General features: G+C 39.1%; 1 protein-coding gene across 1 annotated transcript in view; it reads right to left on the bottom strand.

The window, feature by feature from the left end:
• The window catches only part of LOC119728690 (ubiquitin carboxyl-terminal hydrolase 14-like), a 48732-nt gene that overhangs the window by 7713 nt on the left and 21780 nt on the right, over positions 1-19239 (bottom strand). The window contains exons 6-11 of the mRNA XM_038201013.1: positions 16319-16467; positions 14442-14556; positions 7917-7982; positions 5097-5189; positions 4188-4313; positions 1077-1155 (exon numbers count right to left, since the gene is read on the bottom strand). Of these exons, the coding sequence (XP_038056941.1) occupies positions 1077-1155; positions 4188-4313; positions 5097-5189; positions 7917-7982; positions 14442-14556; positions 16319-16467 (628 nt within the window). The remainder of the gene's footprint in view (positions 1-1076; positions 1156-4187; positions 4314-5096; positions 5190-7916; positions 7983-14441; positions 14557-16318; positions 16468-19239) is intronic.

Below are 19239 nucleotides of genomic sequence, written 5' to 3'. Positions count from 1 at the left end.
CGAGGGAACTAGTTTGTCAACTTCCAATACCGAGGGGAGCTAATATCGACTGTCCACCCGAAATAAACCATGTTATATTTGTTTTACTATACCTCATACATATTCAGTTGCCGAATTTTGTTTTATTATTATGCACCTAAAACAAAATTCGGGGAAACTTGTACAGCTCACCAAAAAATTCAACTTCAATTACTAGTTCGGTTCGTTTGCAATATAATACAGTTACTACAGTTGTAAATACAAATGTTTGCAATGTGTACAACTTTCTTTTGTACAGGAGACATCTTTACACGGTCTATACATTTTCTCCAGTACGGCATTATTGAGCTCTGGAAATTAACATTTACGTGAACCATGCAACCATGCATCTCTCCTGGGCGATGTTCGCGCGTGCGTACTGCACCCGTGCGACAGTTCCTCGATTGCTCTGTAAAGTGCATGCGTAGTATGAATCGGGTAACCCATGCGACAGTCTACTACGCATGCGTATTTACAATGTGCGTGAATCCTCGCGCGCGCATTTGGTAAACAGCAAGAATAACATCTGGCACGTGATGGTGAATTGACCAGTGAACGTTCGGCTCTCGATCATGAATATGTATGAGGTATAGTAATCGCAAACGCTAACCCCCTACTGTACTACCCAGCTGTTGTGTCCGCGTTTTCCAAATCTTCACTGCGCGCAAGTATACCCGTGTCCTATCCAGTCTTACTAATGGAGATCAATGGGTAGAGTAATACATTTTAATAACAATTTGAATGGACATTGAGAGTCTTTCAGTCACCTTCCCTGACTATATTCCACTGTAATCTTTTGACATATTGTGCTGCCAGGTGATCTGCCTGATTATCTTTAGGACAGTGATTACACCTTGTATTAGTGACCTCCTCTGAGTGTGATTTAAAGTGCTGAGTTTTGTTTTTTGTTTGGCATTGTTTTTTGAGGTGGTTTTCTGGTGAGATTTGGTGTTGATTCTGATTGGAATCATGACTCCTGGACAGCATCAGTGTGGACTCAAAATGATTTGAGTCACCCAGGCCTACAGGATACTAAACATTCCACATTGTCAGCTTACCATCAGGGAAATCATAGGCGAGTAGTTTGACAGACTCTTCTACAGGTAGTGTTGGCTGCTTCATTCCTGCTTGCTTAGCCTGGGAATAATACAAGACAAACGAAACTATAAATCATGCAAAAAAGGCATACTCTGGTATGTTCTTTAGATATAATCTTGTTAGCATTTAGAAGTGCTTGCAAAAAAATAAAATATAGGTAAGTTGAAATGTGTTTTTCTTGACAGCTCCTATATCAATCCATTTCCAATAAAACCTTGCAACAGAACAAAATCAGACCACAAACAAAATCAGACCTAGTAAGGAAATCTCACAACTCTTTGTTTATGAACACAGGAAAAAAATACCAGCTGAAGTCCAATGAAAACATAAATGCGCCATTGTGTGGAGTGAGTAAGTGAACAAGTACATGTACAATGCACATATACATATTCATTTATACCTACCAGTACAAACCTGAATAAACCTACGTTCACACCACAATTACTAGAGTGCTAACTCTTCATTCTTGCGTGAGGAGAAGCTTTGACGCTGCTCTGGGTGCAGACATTTTGAATTTATGTGCGTGTTAGTAGAACATAATGAAATTAGATGGATTTAATTCTAAATGCAATGTGCAAGTAGAACATATGCAAACAACTGAAGCGTCTCATGAGCATCTGCAGCGAATACGCACACGCGTTACGCTGTTTGCGTAGAGCAAAATGACACGCTCATTTGCTGATCGTGTATTTCGGTTTTGGGCGTATCAGCTTCTATGACACACCGATATGGAATACAAACGCAGATATGCAAATAGACGTACAAAATACGTACACAATTTCTAGCTCTCCATAGGTTTGTGCACAAACATGGATGTCCCCATCAGGCATCACTTTGTACATGAGTTAGCGCTCTAGTAATTTAATATAGCTCTATGGTTCACATTAACATTTGGAAATTGAAGTGGGCAATTTTAAGCCTCAGCAGGGCCAGCAAGAATTGGTGGTTAAATGATTGTCTTTTTACCAGTTCTATGTTTTTAACCGATTACATGTACATTGCATGTATCGGCAAAAATGCAGTGATGGGTGTGAGGGGGTAGTATTGGGCAGTATAGGGAGTAACATGCAGGGTGGTTAGGGTTGGTACAAGGACTGATGCGTTCATATGTTCTGTTGATTCTCAACGTGTAGTAGTAATATACCTTTTGTAGAAATCAAGACAGTGTGATTGTCCAGGGTTCTCCCCAAGTACAAGGGTGCGTATCGGGCCCGATACGCTGGAATTGCGGCCCGATACGCCGACAAAAATGCCGATCACATTTTTCAGCCCCTGATACGCACAATATAATTATTATACAAGCCATTAAACTGCACAACATAATCGTTTCATACGCCATTATTTCATCTTGACACGCAAAATCTTGACAAAAATCCCGTATTTCTGATGCATGTGTGATCAAAATGCACACGATGACGGGTCTTTCGCATCGACCGCCAGCACCCAGAGCATACAGCATGGTACACTGGTTCCCTTCGCGTGCTAACAGTATCAAGCTATGATGAAGGACTGGAACCAGTGACTACTGCCTCGTGCGTGCATACATGATGATGATGTCCTCTGAAGTTGGATCGTAAAAACACCAAACAAAAATCGATGGAGAAAGAGAATTTCTGCAAATTAATTCACAGAACGTGATCTTTATTTTCTGTGTATGTATTTTCCATTAAAATGATAAGATTGCAAAGCTCGAACTTGTGGCGAAACATCGTAAGTGTGCTTCTTAGAAACAGTAGTGCAAAATTTTTGGCCACGTGGGATGGGCCGTACACAGTGCAGTAATGCACACTGATACTGCGCCATGTGCACGTCACGATGTTTGACCGGCCAGACTGAATGTTGACGGCGCCAGGGGCCGTGATGTACGTAAAGCATATAGTGGAATCAACCACCTCAAATATATTTTTAATTAGGTGAGGCAAGTTTTAATCACTTTTGATGGTTAGTCTTGATAATTTTCGTGGTGCAAAGAAAAATAATCCAGCCACAAAACTACATGATTCCTTGTTCAATATGCTCCATTCAATCATGTGTTTTTATTCCTCCATGATTCAATCAGCAGCCCAAAAAATTGGCGAAATAATTTTTCCAACCTACCGACGCTATTTTGAAAGGCATGTAATCGGACGCAAAAATGATTTTTTTTCTTCACCTTAATTTTTTAATTTGAAACTTGCTTGTAAATATAATCCATACTTTCTAGATCAGGAAGTTGTAACACAGGTTTTGAAATGTTGATTTTTTTTAAAGTTAAAAATTTGATATTTTTGTTCTTTAATTATAAAAAATATCACAAGATCTCCTCTAAATTTTAAGGAAAAATCTTCCTTAAAGACTCCCCAGATTTGCTCTAAAATGCACCAGAGAGCCTCTAAAGTTCAAAATTTTTCGGGGCCCTTAAGCGGGCCCCGAACCCCTTGCCGTGGTTTCGCAGGTTGGTGAATCACAACAAAACTTCCCCCACAGGTTTGAAAAAATCCTGGGGAGAACCCTGTTGTCTATTTAATTTTATGTAATTTGTGTGTTTTGGTTTTTTGAATACTCACAAGTGTAAATCGAGTGAGTCCTGGAGTTATTAGCTTTCTCGGTTTCATTCTTGTGATTAATCATAGACCAGGTTTAGTAAGCCATGTTTTATCATGACTCTAACTTTTAATAATAAAGGAATCAATGTATCTGTACATTTCAATTAGAAATACTAATAAATTTATCCTCTGAATAAAATCATGTATTAATTTCAGGGGCAGATCCAGGATTTATCAGGGGCAGATCTAGGCTGGTACCATATTTCAATAGGGGTCGCTGTTCAAATGAACACTACATTACAGAATGGTGTACAAATACCCCTTATCTAAGCTGCCTCTGTCCGTATTTTGAACAGGCACACATTGGGGGTGTGTGAATTGCTTTGGGGGGAATTTCTATGAAAAAACCAAATATTTTTTGACAGAGGTGGGCTTGTTTTGGACCCCCCCCCCCCAAATGAATTTTGTGTTACATAATAAATGTATTAACTGACAAAGCGACTAAGAGCAAGTATTACAAGAAAAGAAATGCTCCTTGTAACTGACCTTCTGTGCTTCTTCCAGCTTCCTGTCTTCCATCTCCTTAAACTTCAGACGAATTGGAACTAACTTTTCTTGAAGCTCTTTGGTACAAAGGTCAAATACATCTAGGACCATGGGGTATTTCACATCCTGCAACAACACACACAAATCTATTCATGAATGTCGAAATACAGTACTTGGGTGTACCATTGACAATTAATGCATGCTTACGGGCAAGTTATTACATGTACCTTTTTATGATGAATGATATCACAAAAATATACTCAAACAGCAGGGTGGTAAATTTTACACTTTGGGATGTTTAGCACCTTTGGTTCAACTCCATACATACATCAAACGTTTGTTTTGTTACACTGTGGTTATCAGTGTAAAATATAATGCAAATAATGTGAATGTCTGTGCGTGCCTAGTTTCAAATCAATCTGTATTAATTGGAAGTGCTACATGCAGAACTTCACTAAAACAATGGTCCGACATTTGGGTTTCGTTTTTTTTACTCACCCTGTACAGTTATTTATGTCAGCAGAAGCCATTTCATATTTAAATTCTTTAGTGACATTTGACCTTCCCCCCCCCCCTGATTCTGTTTGATTCAAATTGTTTGAAGTGTACATTTACTATTAAAAAAAGGAAAGTTTTTGATTTTATTTTAGTCCAATCAGAATTTCATTCTTCACAGTATTATTCATCATTCCAAAGTCTGCATCACCATCATGAGGAAAAATAAAAGTATAAAATGATGAAAAATATAACAAAGTAACGCAACATGGAGATTGCTGAAAATTTGACAGATTTAGGTTTTGGCATGGAAAAAGGAACCCTCCATAAAGTCAGCTACATGACTTGTTTCTGATTCACTTTCTTTTACTTTTACTCCGAAAGATTTTTTTAAAGCTAAGACCAAAGCATTACCTTCAAGATCTTGGCATTAATGTTCTCCTTCTCCTTATAGTAGAATCTCACCATCTGAATCGGTAGATAAGCAGGAAGACGACTGATCCGGGACTAAAGTCACAAAGAATACACAGATTATCAAACAAAATGTCTCATTCAAATACTGTTTATGTCAATTGTTGGTAGCTTGTTTACATTTCTGAAAGACATGTATGACGACAACAGTCTTTGAAATTTGTTTATCTTTTCGTACAAAAAAACATGTCAATACTGATGTCAAAGCCTATCTTCTCTACACCAAAACATCTACTAAATTGTTGGAAATATTTTAAGAATGTCAAAATACCGTGAATAAAAATGTCAAAATGAAGCCAATGAAGCTCCCTGTTGAACACAGATTTCTCCTGTGCTTTTGAAATGCACATGAGATGTTTGGTTGTTCTAGCAATCTAATAGGGACAGTCTTTGCGTTTTTCATTATTTTAGCTGTTCTGGAATTACTGGGATACATTCAAAACAACATTCCTATGAAGAGTGTAAATAATTAAGCTGATTATTACTATTCCAACAAGCACTTCTAGCAATGACGCAGGATGAATTACAGTGTGCTTTATCATGTTTGTTATAGAAATCCAATCGGAATTGACGGCTGCAGTGTTCTAGCCAGGGTGAAATTATAGTGTAGGGGTAATTTTGTTCGACGACTAATGCGAGCGCGGAGCGCAAAGCCCTTACGGCGTGGGGTCTAGATGCTTTGTGGTGCAATCTGAGGCGATTCCCTGCCACTTTCCCCTGATTTTTTTTAAGCAGAAGTGTTTAAAATAATAAGAATTTTTTTTTTATTTGTTTCAATGATACTCTTGCTCTTGTAAAGTTTCTTCTGTTTGCAAATTTTGGAACATGTTTACAATGTATAAATTGACATAATGAGCCAGCTAGTCAAGTTCTCCTCTGGAATCCTGAAGCCCCTCGACAAAAAAGGTCGTCCCAACATGACCCTGAAAACATCCATCGAGCTAGAAACTGGTCTGAGTGGTCCATCTCTTTCCAACACTATGCTCGACAAGGACAGTTGGGCCCAACTCATCAAGTCATCATTAAAATGAATGAATGAAGAAGAAGAAGATAAATTGTTCCAAGATCGATGCTTTCTGATGTTTATCCATTTTTAGTAGTTCCTCAACGTTTTATAAAAAGTTGAGATTTACTTTGTCAATATTAAGTGCGAGAACAAATCGCATGAACATTTCACATTCATGTAATTATTCATTGAATTCAAGTTTGAAGTCAGTGTAATTTAATCAATCTAAAACTAAAACAGGGAGTAATAAGGCATGCATGTACAAGGTTTTACATGGAGGAATAAGAACATCTCATTCTCATGAGACACTGACAGCCCAGTTTCAATTTCAAAAAGCCTTGAAGTGTTGCTGTAGCAGTAGTTCCGATTTTAAATTTGTAAATAAAACCATCGGCAGGAAGAGAAATTGTAAAACCATGGAGGTCTCATACAGAAAAAGTTGTCGTCGATTGCAATTTCAACATGCTACAACACAGTGTGAAGGAGAAATACCATTTTTGTTATGGTAAAAAATATAATTGTAGATAATGACAATGAGAAATAATCACCGGGAATTGCTTCCTATCCCAGCCGCGGCTTGGCCCCTGCCGGCCCAGCGTGCGGGCCAGCCCACGCCTGCTACGCCGGCAAACTACGCGACCAAATTTTCCCTCAGTATTGTTGCAATACTTGTGGATTGGTTTTGTGCTAAGAACAAACAGATCCCTTTTTACTACCAAACTGTTATTATCAGCAACGAGTAGTAGTCAAAAATCCAACTTTTCGATAGCGACATTCTTCGAAAAAAAATTCTTCATGTGCGGCCATCTTTATGGAGTGATCCATTGATATCGTAGGGGTGCTTTAACCTTTCGTTGGAGTTTTACATTTCTCGAATAAATCCTTTACGAAAAATTATGTTTTTTTTGACGTTGAAGAACTTATTTTCGAACAGCGAAATGTTTCGGACTTGATAAAAAGTGTTATTTGTAATTTTGAAACAATTGAAATGCTTGTAAATATTGACCTTAGGAAAGCACACCCGATAACGCAAAATGGTGTGGGCCACAGAGCGCTCTGTACGTGACATGTTGGTGACACGTACATCCGTACGTAGCGCTGTATCTACGCAGCACAAAACAGCACGTGCTTATTGCTTTCATAGCGAATGCGCGTACGTATTATGTTCATAGGAATGGCACAGCATCACGGTAGGGGTATCGTATGGGGTACGTTCGGTTGGATCGTTTTTTTTCGCTGTGTCATACGGCCGGTGTTCAAAGAGAATTGGAAGCAGATATTTTTTTTTCGCAACCCAAATTTTAGCGGTAGCGTAGCGGCGCGATTGAAGCATAGCGCTTATTTCCGAAAGGGTAGCAGGTGCTAGCGCTATTTGATGCCTGGCTAGAACACTGGACAGCTGTGTGATTAACATTTGGAAAGATAGCAACTTGTTATTCATGTTTTCAACCTCATTTTTCCGTGTGTGCATAGCATTTCACAATGTAACAACAACTGGGAGCGAGTGTGAACATCATTGCACGTACTACTCGTTAAGAAGTGAATGCAACAGCTAAATGATGCACACTGAAAACGTTTTCTTCACATTTGTTGTCGGTCACGTTTTCATCTCTTGTAGCGCTTTTTATTGAGATCTACAGTGTACGTATTCGAGTCTTTCAAAATGTCAAGTACCAGGTACCACTGTTTTCTTTCTACCGTAAAAGTGAACAGTTTTCAGATTATGTTTGTTTTGTGTTATTTAGGGCCTTTCTTACCTCTTTGATGTACTGTGCATTTCTTTCCAAAGATGGTGAATGTTTTTCAATATTTTCTGTTAGTCTCTGTGAAAAAACGACATATGAAAAAATCATTAATTATAATGGCACATACAAACAACCAAATATACATTTGTTCCACTGCAAACACTGGGTAAATGGGTGTGACTTTCTTTCGGTTTTGGTCTACCCCCTATAAATGTATGTCGGTTCTTACTAAACTTTAAGTATTTCTTTAAAAGATGAAATCTGTCCAAATTTTAGAAGCTGACTGCTTTCTCAACTTAACCATTAATCCATTAGTCTCTGCACCATCTCAAACCAACCTACTGATTACTCCCTATACTACTCCAAACTATCGAGCACTGTGTGATTGTATTGATTCATACATGTAAAGACATACATTTTCAATTGGACCAAATTCTGCTGGTTGTTAGTTGGACATGTTTTTCTTACTTGCATGTAATGCTGGTTTATACTTCACATCAATTTCAGCGCGAAAAGAATTCATATGGATATTTACTACAGTAGCAATGAAACTTTTTGACGTCATGAAATTCACTTCGCTTACCCTATTGCATAAAGTATCAACCCGCCTTACAACTATATACATTATGTCCCAAAAAACGTGTTCGTCTGACTATTTTTGAAATAATGACAAAGCACAAAATAAATTTAATTTTTTTTTAATTGCGCAGATACTTCTTATACTTGGCCAAACCCCCCAAGAGTTTCATTTCATTTCCATCACGCATCACTGCACAATGGTCCATTGATTGCAACATTTTTGGACAATGTGACCAAGTTCCTCGCCTTAATCAATTTCAGTGCTGTGTTATGTAAGATATGTAAAATCCTGCAAGTTGTGAAAAAAAAGGGTTGATGTGATTTGGGATAGGAATCATTTGCCCTTGAGCATTAAACTGAGGTCTTGCCATGATGACTGATAGCCAGGCAAATGATTCCAATCCCAACCGCAGCCCTTTTCACACAGCCATACGGAATACTGGTACTTCCGAGTACGAGTACGAGTACTGGTACTTCCGAGTACGAGTACTTGTATTCAGATGACAAATTTCATGATTTTCGTCAAAACGAGTTACAACTTAGACACAAAGTGCCACAAATTCTTCACAGGCCGACAATTTTTGACAAGTGAATGTGGACGGTACATACAACGTGCAATGTGTCATATTCGTGGTAACATATATGTGTACTACGCATATAGTCTGCTTCCCCGACGTGACAATCTTAGGCCTGTGGGCCTGACACCAGAACTAGACTAGGGGGCCCGGCTTCGATCCGTCTCTTTCTCCATTCATGCATATTGGCAATGGGGCTGGATCCGGATAGGGAGCCCAAAGGGCTTCAGAAAACGGCCTTGCTGCAATCACCCAAGTTAATCAAACGACCATTTGAGGAACATCTCGGCGCTTCACGTACATGATTGACCATTCGCTCTTTTCACACTCTGCCATGGGCATGCAGGGTCTCGTTCTGGCAACTTTACACAATAAAAATAGCTGGTTCAGTGATCTGAACCCCGACACGGGAATCACTGAATCGGCTATATCTATTGCGAAAAGTTGCCAGACCAAGGCTCTGCATGCCAATGGCGAAAGCGTTAAAAGAGCAAATTGTTCCTACATATGGCAAATGGGTCATTGTGCGTAATTGGCCCAGGCCTAGTCAGACCCAGTCACTGCTAGCTGTTAATAAGCCTCTGTACAAATGACGTCACACTTTGTTTACGTGTGTTTTCCTATGGTGCTCAGTGGACAGTGGGCCCCACTGGCTCCATGTAAACAAAGTGTGACGTCATTAGTACAGAGGCTTATTGTGTTTGTCCTGACGTGCACAGAAGAAAGTCAGGAAACTTCGATTTCTCGAAAAGCCAATCAACCATTTCAAACTGAAAGCATCGATACAATAAGGCCGTTGTAAATCAAGCTATACCATTTGTTTTTAGTACTCCTATTTGAGTACCAGCTAGTACCTTGATGATCGAGTACAATTTCAATGTCGAGAACGAGTACTTTGCTGCCCAAGTATGATACTATGAGTACCGTCATTTCAAGTACAAGTACTTTGACATTTGAGTACGAGTATGAGTATGAGTACAAGTACTCTAAAAAAAAAAATAACAGTGTTGCTGTTGAAACCCCTCAGCCAGAGTCAAGTTATCCAGAAACCATTAACTTTTAACTCAACATGGTGACCTTGACCTTTGACCCCAGAACCAGTCCCAACATGCCTGTACCAATGGGAAACCCCCATTGATCTCCATATACACAGACTGGATAGGACATCGCGTACGAACGTGCGTCCGCGCGCGCGTTTTTTAAAAAGGGTAAAGAACACAATTTCGCATTCGAGTTGTGTACACTTTCGAACGGAGGATTACAAAATGAAGTTGGGTTTTCTTCGGTTTCTTTGTCATTTTTGAAAGAATTAAAGAAACAGAGATCTAAATTGATCAAAATCGACGAGGAGTATAGTCAAGGTGTGCGCAGCATTAGATTGCTGGAGTCGGAAAGTAGGGAACGTTGAAGAATAGGACAACTATTCACAAGTAAGGTTTTTTTTAACGAGGCCTTTACAACATGGCATGGAGGAATATGAACATGGGAATGACAAAGCAAATTTATAATATCGTTAATGTTGACGCTCTGAGTTTGAGGGGAAGGAGGCCGGTGTGGTAGCTAGCGAGATATTCTGTTCAAATTCCATGCGATCTAGGCCTGTCATGCTGGTCGCCATCCATGTTTTTTTTAAGACATAGGCCTAAACGTGCATGACTGACCCGGCAATGGCAATGAACAAAAGTTGACATGTTTAAAATAGTTTATTCGAATAACTTTTACAACTTTTATATGCAAAATCTGATTGAATTATGTCTGCCTTGGCTTTAGCTCTACTGAGTGGAGCGCTGGAACTTCAGCACCCTCCGTACAAGCTTGTACGGAGGGTACCGAAGTTCCAGCGCAGCCTCCACTCAGTAGAGCTACCTTGGCTTAACGCCTACCGAAATGTTTCTATTATTTTTTCTTTATAAAGAGAAACCGAGGAGATGGTTTACTGCACTTAACTTACTGCACAACTGGCCGATTGACCTTCATAATCAAACAAAGAACTTCAGCAAAGCCATAGCAAAAACACTGCTGCAAGACCGAGCCGGACGAAAATGGAGAACTTCACGGAGGGATGGAATCGACTGTATCATGCACTGAATGGAACGTGCGATAGGCATTTGAGAGTTTGACTTAATCAAATCTTACGATGTGGAACTGTTAACATTGATTGATTTTGTTTTTGGAAAGAAGCTGTGGAGTTCAACGCAAGTATTTTTATGTGCTCCCAAGATGACTGTCACATTTATTGACAGTTTGCATGTGGTGAAGAAAGCAATGAGTACTTATACGGTTTAAAATTATGTTGTGTACGCCGTTATATAAGATTACTAGCTATAGCCATAACTTATATATACCATCATATTCGCTCACAAAAACGATTCCCATTACACTTTCAAGTAATTATATTTATTTTCAGAAGTATAGCTAAACATTTAATTGTAAACAAGACCGTGCGTAGCTTGAATTATTCTTTGACAAAATTAGTATGGTACTATTTTGGTTTGTAGTTCATCTCCTTTCACACAATATCACAAGAGGTGAACGATGTCATTCCCTGATCAATCTAGGGACGGGAAGAAGTTTTTACTGATTACTTTGTAAAATTAAGTTTTTTTACCTTTTAGATTGTAATTGGTTTATGTTCAGGTTTTTTAATAAATATATCAATCATTTGAATGAATCTCCATACAATTTCTCGTGTGAGTGTTCAGTTAAAAAAATATGATGTCATTTCAGCATATTATTAATACAATTATTCAGTTTATTGACGGAGTAATTCAGTGGGCTCTAATGACCAATCTGCCAAAAGTGAAATGGCAATTTATTTACAATCATTTTTGGGAGGAGGAGGGATTTTTAAAAAAATAAGGGAAAAGGAAAGGGGGGTTCTTGAATTTCGAAAATGCATAATAAGAAAGTGTATATCAAGAAAGTGTGGAAAAGCTGTTTGGAGGGATTGAGGGTAACTCTTCATCGTTCAGTTATTATTTTTTTTAAAGATTGTTTTGGAGGAGCGCTTGAACTCCCTCCTGTAAGAAAAGTTTCACTCAATAATCCATTTTCCAAAGTAAACAAAGTGAAAACACAATGCGCGTTTACCCGTCTGACAGTAAACGCGCCGCCATTGTTCGGCCGCGCATTCGTGCACAAACACGGCGCGATGTCCTATCCAGTCTGTGTATATGGAGATCAATGGAAACCCCCTACCGAAGTTAGACACCAAAATTTTATTTCTAACTCTAGTTATCATCCGGAAACCATTTACCTTTAACGCACCACGGTGACCTTGACCTTTGACCTTTTGACCCCAAAACCAATCCCAACTTGCCTACTCTCAAGGGCAACCCCGTACCAAAGTAAGACACCAAAATTTCATTTCTAACTCAAGTTACCATCTGGAAACCATGTACCTTTAACTCACCACTTTGACCTTGACCTTGACCCTTTGACCCCAAAACTAATCCCAACTTGCCTGTACCCAAGGGCAACCCCCTACCGAAGTTAGACAGCAAAATGTGATTTCTAACTCAAGTTATCATTCGGAAACCATTGATCTTTAACTCACCACAGTGACCTTGACCTTTGACCTTTTGACCCCAAAACCAATTCCAACTTGCCTACTCCTAAGGGCAACCCCCTACTGAAGTTACAACCCCCAAACAACATTTCTAACTCAAGTTATCATCCGGAAACTAAGCTGCCCGGACAGACGGACGGCCCGACATACGGCCCGCCTGACGGACGGTCGCTCTAGGTGATGACAATATCCCTCGAGCCTCTCGGCTGAGGTGTAAAAAGTACTCGAGTAATACCCGAGTAGGAGTACTGAGTACGAGTACTACAACACTGCCTTTTATTTGATTGAGGTGCAAGTGAGATGGAATACAGTCAAATGTATTTTTTTTTTCTAAAACCTGTTTAGGGGGTTAAAATTATGGATTTTAAGGAGTAAAATTTGCATCTTGTTTTCAAATGCAAAATGCAAATGTCATTGTGAGTTTTTGTTATGAAGGCAGAGCGAGAGGTTCATTTTCTATGCCAAGAGAGTTTTTGGGTTTGAAATTTAGTTTCTTACTTGTTTTAACTTGTACCAAAGATGGGCGGACAAACTGTAACATGAGTTACCTCAACGCAGTTACAGTAATGCGAGTTACCAAAATATGTCCTCCGAAATCTCATGATTGAATACATTGAAATAATTAGTATGGTGACATATGACTTACATCTTAATGATGTAAGGACAATGAACAAAATTCCAACAGTGCACAGAACATTAATGGGGAAATTCTTAAACGCCAGGTATTTAAACTTTTGCCTTGTCTTTTTTGTAACACGAGTTGCCCATAAAAACCTTATTGCCAAACCAAAAGAAACTTATTTTGTTGGCCTCTTTGTGTAGTTCAGTCACTCAAGTTCAAGGGATCTTCTGTGGAGAATCCACCCTGCAAAAAGTGCAATGCTTTGATTTAATAGCATAACAGTACAGAGTTGACGGAGCACCCTTGTTAAATGTAACGCAAGTCACCATGGAATTGTCCCTCTCTCCAAAATGCCCCCCCCCTCAAAGAAAGGCCAGTAAAAGCATTATTATTCAATTTATTCTATAATCGAACATGCAAAGTACATGTCAGGGATGTCACAAGAATGTGTTGAATTTAACATTGTTAATTTCAAAATAGACTTTCTGGAAATATCAGTTTCCCTTTTTCCAGTTGGCCCTAACAGCTGTTTTCTCACAGATGGCTGCTGAAGCGGCTTTTTACCAATTTATTTCTATTTAACCAAATGAAGTGTTTGTCATGGATGCCACAGGAACCGATCAAAAAAAATGCAAGAACTTTTGATAAATAGTTTTGGACATACATACATCTTTGGCAAAATCTCCATTGTCATACTTTTCGGCCAAAAATGGCATCTAACATGAATTTGTTTTCCAAAAAGTAATTTTGGAAACATAGTAATTGCGAAAGTTCCCCCTATCAGCATTCCAAAACTGTTTTCAGATGCTTCCAGGCAGGGCCTGATTAAGTGTTCTGTAGGCCCTAGGCACCAGTGTTTCGTAGGCCGTAGTGCACCGATTTCATGTTGATGTACTAAGCAAGACAGGCCAAATTGAGCTCTAAAAGCCTGTTTGTACACTGTGGTATTTTTGTAGGCCCTCAAATTTTTCATAGGCCCCAATTTTTTCGTAGGCCTTAGGCACAGTGCCTACTGTGCCTATTGGCACGATTGGATAAACTGGGCCTGCTTCCAGGTCTTACAATACGCCCGAACCTATTTTTGTAGGAATCCCACAACAAATTCACCTCATGTACACATACACATATTCTTTTGAGTAAATCTGAACCTTGACTTCGTGATTAGAAATCAGTAAATGACCTCTTTTTCTTACATTTTTGAGTCCTGTGTGAAGGTACTTGACATCCTGAGAGATGAAACAGCTCAACTGCAGAAACTGCTCTGTTGACTTGCTTGCCTCTTCCTCTGGAGCTTCTACACATTTAAGACTGAAAGGAAGTATAACAAAACATTAAAACATTCTGCGTGTCCAGGTTTAGGTGCATTTGCCTCACAGGGTTGGGCTCATAACAGATGAAAATAGGGTTGTGCACACATCCTAACCATACACTCTTGTTTAACTATACTCTCGAGGACAATGCCTTGTGTTTCCCTTTGTCCCTGTAATATAACACTCTCCCATAGACTAAGCACACAAACTTACTACAGAGGACCGTTTCCAACAAAAGACCCAACTCCCCAGGACTGAAAGGATCTGTTGTTCTCCCTTTGTGTGTCGGTCCTCGGGGTTTATGTAGAACACGTGCATAAATCTGAGCACACCAGAACACAAATGCAATCTTGTCCTTTGTGAGCACTCAGTATTATAAACATATAAGTACATGCATACAATATGAGTATTGCCATTAATTCATGTAACTCACTAATTATTGTTTGAAAGAATCACAGACATGAAGCAGGATCTACAAAGTACAATTCTCAGAGCCTGGAATAATTTGTGTTGTTCATTTGGATTTTTAAAAAGGGTAATATTTCTCTGTGGCTTTCATACTAAAAGTAAAGCACAATCTCAAACCTCTGCACAAATATATCAACCCTGAATTGAAGGTGAGCATGTTACAATGTGGTTTTACATTTAACAATTGATAACTGGTGTGATGTGGAATATGGCGTTTGGAACACCCGGGGGGGTGCATAGCACCTGAGGCGAGGCAAAGCCGAGGGTGTTAAAACAACATATCTCACATCACAGCAGTCAACAATTGTTTTGTTGTATCATGCCAACAAGTAGAAAATGATCATAAAGGCTTGTAACTTACTGTGCAAGTAAAATATTGAATCTCTGCAATGTAACCATTTGATTAATGTGAGCTTTCCTGCCAGACATGAGATTGAGGGATTGCAGAACTTTCTGCGGGGCAAGACGCGTGCGTGTGCAATGCAGAAGTAATTATGTAACGCAGTGTGTATGAGGTAACACCTTGGCATTCACGTACATGATTGGCAATTGTACACACATATGGCAAATAGGTCATTGTACGTAAATTGGCCCAGGCCCAGTCAGACCCATATACAGACCCACTCACGGCTACCGGTAGCTGTTAATTGTGTTTGTCCGGACGTGTGCAGAGGAAAGTCACGAAACTTCGACTTCTACACAAGCCAATTAACCATTTCAAACTGAAAGTATCGATAAAATAAGGCAGTGGTAAGTCAACCTATACCATTTTTCTTAGTACTGCTATTTGAGTATGAGTACAATTTCGACATGTCGAGTAGGAGTACTTTGCTGCCTGACTACAAGTACCGCCATTTCGAGTACGAGTACTCTGACATTCGAGTACGACTACTCTAAAAAAAAGTACTTGAGTAGTACTCGAGTACGAGTACCGAGTATGAGTACTACAACACTGCTGATGACGTTACAAAATGCTCTTTCCTCTGGACAAGTGTTAAGCTTTACTTGTGTTGATGCATACATACTTATGACCATGAACCAAGGCATGCCAGGCACACAAAGTTATTTCAACACACAGTAATGAATCCTGCATTCCAAGCACTACTGGGCTGCAAGGTGTGTGTAGATCATGATTATTTGAAGGTTTTTCTTTTAGAAGACACCAACCAGACAATCCTTCACACTGATATAGCCTACAAATATTCCTCAAGAACAAATACATTGTCAAAGGACATGTATGTATAGTGTAAAAACACCTAACAAGAAAGTTACAAGTTAAATTTGACTTCTACCTGCTGTCAAACTTTCCGCCAAAGTACTGGTCAATAAAGCCTTTTTTGGATGCTGAGGCACCGTCTGTTGGTTGGTTTTCTCCGTTTGTATTCACAGTCAACTGTTGTTGTAACAAGCGTACCAACTGAACCCAGCATTCATTTGCATCCTAGGAGATATAAACAACAGCAATGATTATTCATATCTTGGCCTGACATTATGATCACAAAGGAGGTGACTGCTAACTACAGACACACTAATGTATGACAAGGCTTATTTGTGACGGGAAAGTGTGGTTGCTGCTGGGTGCTACTTTCATGTTGTTTTCCACTGCACTCAAGAGAAAGGACTGCTTCTTTTAAAACACTGCCAACACACAGTTCCATTGAAAAAATTGTTAAACACTTTTCCAGTGTCACATGAAATTTGGACTCCTAAAAATCCAATGCCTCTTACCGTTTTATTGGTTCAACGTTCACAATCCTCACGTAGGCATGCGCAATACTACCAGTGAGTCAGTATTTTATAGTCCTAAATTCATAACGCAATGTCCCAGGTGAATCCGTGCGACATCGCGCAGTACGCGCGACTTGCGCGCCAATCTCCTTATAAGGTAAAGAGTTGTTAGAGGGACATTCCATATTAGAGTCAGAGGGGTGTTTTATAAAACATGCAGTAAAATTGTTGATCAAAATGGTTGGCAACGTCTAGTTTTTGACTTGTTTTGGTTTTTGGACCGAAAAGATTTGTTTTTTTGACCCAAAAAGGTATTTATGAATGGGAATAAATATGTGCTTGGTCGGTATTAAACACTCTGTTTAAGACCGGTTGGACTCTGGATGTTGATAATCACCCATCCAGACTCCCACCGGTCTTAAACAGAGTGTTATAATACCTCCCGAACACACACAATTATTCCCTTATTAAAAAGAACATAATTTAATATAATGACTTCATAATATTCTTTTAACTTAACAGTTTTAAAGTTTCACTTTTTCAACTTGCCGATTTGAAAAGTATGTTAAGTCAGGTTGACATGAAAATGTGCCCACATAAAGAACATCGGGTAAGACAAGGCCCAACAATCATAATGTTGTCACTATGTAACTACAAATCACCACTTCATGTTATAAGCTTTGAAATAAATATCTACAGAACCCGAAATCCAATGGCACATGCATAACAAGCCAGAGTCTGATACATACTACGATGTGACGTTTACAACTTTAAACTAAAAAAATAAATAAAAAAATACGTTTACAAATTTTCCAAAACGTTTAAACGAAACCCAAATTATGAAAAAGGGACCTACGTTTATGCAATCTGCCTTTGACTTGTACATGAACATTTTTTTTCACAAACAACTAACGTACATGTAAGCACCACACTACTTGATTACATTCAAGGTAGTTGAGTTTATACGGTTTCAATAACTGCCCGCTATAGACCATTATCATGTTGCAGCCATTTGATTTTTTTCCCATTCAAATCAATGTAACCAAGCGAGGCTTGAAGGACCAATAGTCTGGTTCCTTTTTGCACAAAAACATTATCATTCAGTACTGTTATTGGATACAGGGAACATGACTGAAATGGTGGCAACATGATAAAGGTCTATTAGGTCACTCATGTATAATTTAAACAGTTACTGTGTTTTGACTTTTTCAATGCCCCAGTGTTGCCCCTAAAATACTGTAGTTTCAAACAATCTGATTGTGTCTTGATTTTTTCCATAAAAGAAAACGCAGATGAAGTTTAATTTTTATGTATCCACCATTTTTTTTTTTATAGAAACTACTATGCCAAAGTCTTTGAAAAAACCCATGTAAAATAAATTTGTCCTAGTACTGAAAAAAAAAAACTTCCAGTGAGTGATTGGCAGCCCCATTGTCCACATTGATAAAACTTTATCTCCTGATCATGACAAAGTGTTTCTTTCAGTTCAGCTTTGAGTCTTTGAGATTTATGGAATGTTCTTTGCTTGTGTACAGCGATTAGAAGCTTGTTATGTGAAAGGACAGCCCATTCCGAATTATCTATTTTGTAGATAAGGTTGGTGAGGCTGATTGTCAGTGGCTCACTTACATGTACATGTGTGTATGTTAAGGAGAATACACGAGAACGTGTGGATTCGTAATTTGTAAATTAAGAATCCACACTTGCGAGTGTATTCTCTGACTTAAACGCGTCAAAAGAAGTATTGTCATTAACAGTCCAGTGAGTGGAGATGAAAAGACTTGCATATCTCGTGTCGAGTCGTGGCCATTTGGGTAATTTACAAGGGAGTTTTTCGAGGCTCTTATACGTAATCGAGCATTGTGGCATGTTCAGCATACATCGCCACATCCGTACAACCAAGTCATTTTGTGTGTAGGCTCCTTCCGTCAACATGGATAGTTCATACGACGGCTAAACATTTAAAAGTTTAAACAGGGAGGGGACTATTGAACAATATGAATCTTAGAAAATGACACATGCAATGAGTCAACCTGTATTGCATGGATTGTAGAGTCAGGCCCAGATGCGCATGTGTGGTAAAATCAATACGGCTGCTCGAAACCACGACCTCCTACTTTCTAGTGCAGCTTGGTGGTCGAGTGGTAAGACATCTGCACTAGAAAGCAGGAGGTCGTGGGTTCAGTCCCACCCGAGTGATTTTTTTCCAACTTCCACTCGGGAAGTAACACACTGAGTATACAGTGTTTATACCTCGGTGAAGGGCAAAACCTAATTTGATATGTATGATTATGAAACCTCTTTTGTTTCTAAGAAATAAGTGACTTGTAGACGCATGGTTTTGGGTCATGATGGAGGTGGCGTTATAAGCAATGTACTCTGAAACATCAAGAGCCTACCTGGTTTAGATTTGAACACAACAACCTCGTTTACCACAGCAGACAACTAAAATAGTTGGCCTGAGCCATAGCTTTTGACCCAATTT

The sequence above is a fragment of the Patiria miniata genome, unplaced genomic scaffold, assembly GCF_015706575.1.
Source record: "Patiria miniata isolate m_02_andy unplaced genomic scaffold, ASM1570657v1 HiC_scaffold_20, whole genome shotgun sequence".
Classification (NCBI taxonomy): domain Eukaryota; kingdom Metazoa; phylum Echinodermata; class Asteroidea; order Valvatida; family Asterinidae; genus Patiria; species Patiria miniata.
The sequence above is the reverse complement of the archived record's forward strand: the minus strand, read 5'-3'. Positions and strand labels throughout refer to the sequence as shown.